This window comes from Cydia amplana, chromosome 14, assembly GCF_948474715.1.
Source record: "Cydia amplana chromosome 14, ilCydAmpl1.1, whole genome shotgun sequence".
NCBI classification, from domain to species: domain Eukaryota; kingdom Metazoa; phylum Arthropoda; class Insecta; order Lepidoptera; family Tortricidae; genus Cydia; species Cydia amplana.
The window spans coordinates 2,743,356-2,748,347 of NC_086082.1; the positions used below are offsets into that span (position 1 = coordinate 2,743,356).

A 4,992-nucleotide genomic window follows, 5' to 3' on the forward strand; every position below is an offset into this window, starting at 1 on the left:
GTTGATAAATAGTACTCGGATAACATCAGCAACACAAAATTTCATAGCGTTTTTGCAAAATAAACTGTCACACCAACGATACATGGCAAGTGAAGTGTATCACCAAAAAACATAATAGCAGTGTCCGCTGAAAAATAGAAAAATTTGCCCCTGAGTGCAACACAAAAAATTTCACCACACCAAGCCGAAGAAAATATTAACTGTAAGATATCAAACAAAATCAAACCAAACCAAGACAAGCACTCCTCCAATCGCTCATGAAAATTTTTCATTAAGGAAGGGACAGCATATCATCATAATTGTCGACCTCGAAGTATTCGCATCCAGAAGTGACTCAAATACTTCCAAAGTCTATAAAAATAATTTAAGATACACCGCTTGTTCAACTCCTATTCAGTAATGGAATTACTGCTCCTTATCATTCTTATAACAACCACCGAAACATTTGTAAGAAATACACCAGAATATTTTGAAAAGCATCAATGCTATTTAAAAGAAGTGTTAGCCAGCATTCCCCACATCCCAAATCAACTGGCCGTTCACACGAAGACAAATACATTGTACTTCAGTTCCGACGTCGATGGTGAATACGTGCCTCTGATACTCAATATTGACAGTAAAGACCTCAAGCTTATCAAAGGCGTTAAGGACGCTTATGCTATAGCCAGCAACAACATTGATGACGAAATATACTTCGGAGGAAGCAACGGCATCCACAGATACCGACCTGTCGATAAAACTCTTACGAGCTTAGCAATCACGAATTTAGATATCTGGTGGCTATATTTCAAGAAAAACCTATACTTCATCCAGTTCCCTCATTTAAATGTGTACGTGTACAAAGATAGGACGATTAAGGTAGTGAGCCAACTGAGAAATACGCAAGTGAATCAATTTGTTTTTGACGGAGAAGGGTACATTTTTTTCGTGAACGTCTCTGGACTGTATGGTGTCAAGAAATTTTCACATCAGCATATCTTATTGCGCGCTAAGCCTCAGTTTTTAGGCATGGCGTCGGATAATAAAGGCACAGTGTTTGTGAGCAGTGACAGTGCTATATACGTAGTGAATACGACTGATCAGAAAGTTAAGCGGGTAGTGCGTGTCCCTGGAGTGATGGCGATGGCGTTTGATAATGAGAACCATTTGATCTACTCGGATGGTCAGGAGTTGGTGCGACTGTTGGCGGTGACTGAAACAAATGAAGATGGTGACACGTACTTATGTAATTAAATCTTGTGGTGTGTAATTAAAAGTTGGATATAAAACATAAAAAATGAAAACGTATATTAATACCTACTCGTATATAGTGATACACGAGTCGTTTTTACAATCTGCTAAATTTTGTTGACGTACGTAAAAGTATAGGTATAGGTAGGGTCGGCAAAGTAAAATACGTGTTGACTGTTCAACGTTCTGTATTAAAGTGAAGCAAGAATAATGATATTGAACGAATGACAGATTGAGTGAGTGAGTGAATGTATTTATACAATGAATAAATGAATGGAAGGTAGACTTGGATTTTTGTAGTATACCAACAAAAAGCATACAAGTGCAAGGCAAAAGAGGCTTTAATAGAACTCTTCTGAATTCGTTATCAATGTATCATTAAAACCTACCTTAACTTAAACCGCTAAAGCACTGAGTCCTCTTTGACTACACGTAATTCCTAACACATTTAGCCAGAATAATGTCAATGGTGATATGATATATGATACCCGTCACCTCTGTCACTGAACACTATTTCTGATCATACTAGTTTTTCTTTTAGTACGCACTTACTGCCCACGCTTCGCGTTTGCGAGCAGAGTGTAATATGTAGTAAATCCATCGATATATAGGGCTCTATATAGAAGCTTGGTGGTTGTCGTGCGATATTACCCGCGATGTTATTTACGACGGGCCGCATAATTGGACGCCGACAAGTGGGTCAGTGGGTTCGAACCCGGGCTATCACTCTGCGTGACTTCACCTTGTCTATCACTACACGTACGTATACATACATACAGGTACGCGTATGAAGGTATTAGGCTATATAATTCTAATAGCCTGGATAGTCAGCAAAAAACTTGAAGTTTATTTACCACGACAGAAAACACATGAAAAAATATAAATATTGAATCACACCAGACATGTGAAAATAACAAAAACAAAACAGTAGCATACCTTACTTTTCTATTGTTGTTAGTGAGACTAAGAAATAATTCAGCATAAATAAGTAGGTAGCGCGTAGTTGAACTTCTGATAACCATAATCCGCTGTAAATTTCTTATCGCGTCCAACCAACTTGCAATAAATTAGTTAAATTGACAGTAAGCTGGTTGGTGGTAAAGGGTATTAAAATAAAAGCGGTAATTTATATAAAGATTATATTTCTGGCAACATATTAAGGGTGGAACCACTTCATATTATACTACTCTCTGTAGTAACGGCAGATTAGGAGCTAGACCCCACACAATAAAGAAAGTATAGTAAGTATGACATTAGTAACTTTTCGTCGGGTAGTTTAATACACAAATCTCTGTTTTGACATTTTTTTTTTTATTGGAACATCAGTTAACCGCGACCACGACCAGTGAAATCTGCGTTATAACTTCGAATATAAAGGTAACAAGAAAAATGTACCTGGTTTAAAATATGTTTTAATAGGTATGTGGACTTAATTTTCATTTGTAAAACTCCTACTTAGAGATCATTGTAACTTTTTTGTTGCTCTGAATTGTAAAATAATCATTATCATTCCAGTCACGCGCGAAATTTTGCGTGGACGAAAAGGGTCCAATTCAGAATATAATATATGCAGTGCCTTTGTAAAAACAAACCAAGCGTTGACTAATCGATGAGTTGCCTGCTAGATTCGATAGGTAAAACAGGGAAAAATTGTTATCTTGCTACAAGCTTGCTATTGCCGACTATGGCTGTATCTAGGCAAATAATCCAGTAATTTTTTTGCCTGAAAGTACGGGGTTCTTTTGTGTCAAATCCGGTAGTTCCGATTTTTTCATACTCACTCTCATTGCACTTACCTAGGTAGGTAGCGTGTAGGTAGCCCACGAATTCAACTTCGAAAAAATTATAAATTGTGAAAGGCTTTCTCTCGGAAACTATTAGATCTACAGAGACAGTTTTAGTATCTCAATGTAGAAAAATTTAGTCTACCTAATACTATTTAAAACTAGTCTTTTAGAGTTAATCGCCCAAATCTTTTCGATTTTTGACAACGCTGCATTCGGCGCAATATCTCTAAAGTTTTCGTTGTTTTTCAGATATTTGACAGGAAATCTTGTACATTCTACACCTTTGATAATCGAGCTAATATATCATAAGAAATTTCACTCAACTCTCTCAAGCCTAAAAAGTTCAGCTATAGTTCCACCAAACCACCCTCAATTCGTTGTGTCAATTCACGCAATTCAACCAAAACGACGAAACCATTTCATGCATGAAATCCATACCTATATGAAAATTATAGGGTACCTATTGTCTTAAAAGAATTGAGAAAAACGTGTCACCGTCTACTCTGTGCGACAAGGGAAAAGGGTTCAGTTCTGAATCATTAATTCCGAGTTTTTGTCGATCCCCAGGGTCTACCAATCGTCCCTTCGATAATAAAATTATCATTATAAATGGAGACCTAAGCTCCATTGTTTTTTTTACTCAGATATAGGATATATTTTTTTCCATTCGTTCTACGTTCTAAAATATTATACAGACTCGGTGCAGGGGCATTAAAAAAATATGTCTACTTTGTCGGAGACGTGACGAGTATGGCAACTACCTATCCGTCAAATTTAAAGCCAAGTTATCAAACGTTATCATGCCAATAATTAGCATCTTAACTTTACCAGAACCCGTACCATGAGTCACTGACAGTGTCAAAACTGACATTATACGCTATCGAGAACGTAATTTCCTTTCTATATATCTCGTTCGCACTAATATGCGAGTACGAGCGAGATGTATAGAAAGTAATTTACGTTCTCGATAGCCTTTATGTCAGTGCCGAACTGATGGTAGCCGTACAGAAGTGTCAAAAAATAGCGTCACGTACTCGATACTTTTCTGAAATAGCCCTTTAATGCATGAACGGGAATGTTTGGTTCTCTTGGGAAATTTATTTATTTATATTGCACAATCAAAAGTTGACAGATAAAGATTGACTGGTAGAGAATGCGAAGTGGCCTAAGACGGCCTTTTATTTTATTTACGGTGCAATAAACTTTAGATAAATAAATAAAGAAAAATTTACAAATGGCGGACTTAACCCTTCTTAGATAAATTTAATTTAAGGAAAAACAAACCATCATCAAACAAAATCAGATAACACGAACGAATTTTAACTTATAATATGTATAATCAATGCATTCCGTGCACCTAGTGCCGTAGGGGTACCGTTCGAAAAAAAATTTAAACATACATCCAATGAATAAACATCTAAATCATTGAAAATGAAAACACTGGTTCATATCTCGTTTGCATTCCAAATAAATGCGCATATTTTAATATACATGAAAGTGTGCATGAAAATGTACTAACGTTGTTTAAATAGTCATAAAAATCCATTTATTACTTGATATGGTAAAAGGGTTCTGCTGTCCACTGCGATATGGATATAAAAAACTTTACTATTTTTTTTATATTTTTATGCCAGCATCATTCATGTCAGTAGGGATTTGCACATATTTTCTTAACATTAAACTAATGTTCCCCGATAAAGTACAAAGATAACTACTGTTTTATGTTGGTATAAAAGCAATACAAAAAAAAAATTATAATTACGATTTTGAATATTAAATAAAAAAATACTTCTGTTTCCAGTCCGTTCGGCACCATGCCAAAGGGGTCCAATTTTTTTACATTTATTTTAATTTTATTTAGTATTCGTTTTTAGTTTTAATTTAGTTAAGTTTGTTTTTTTTTATGTACAAATTACCTGTTCATTGATTTCTTCAACAATTGAAACTGAATAAGAAAATGTTCATACTGTTCATA

At 35.4% G+C, this 4,992-nt stretch overlaps 1 protein-coding gene across 1 annotated transcript; it reads left to right on the top strand.

Moving 5' to 3' along the window:
- Window positions 1-387: 387 nt before the first annotated feature.
- Window positions 388-1,262, top strand: LOC134653786 (ommochrome-binding protein-like). Its single transcript, XM_063509153.1, has one exon. It carries the CDS (start codon window positions 400-402, stop codon window positions 1,231-1,233), a length of 834 nt encoding a protein of 277 aa, XP_063365223.1. The 5' UTR covers window positions 388-399; the 3' UTR covers window positions 1,234-1,262.
- The last annotated feature ends 3,730 nt before the right edge of the window (window positions 1,263-4,992 follow it).

What these genes read in the sequence shown, in the direction of transcription:
- LOC134653786 (XM_063509153.1), top strand. Translation starts at nt 400, where the DNA reads ATGGAATTACTGCTCCTTATCATTCTTATAACAACCACCGAAACATTT.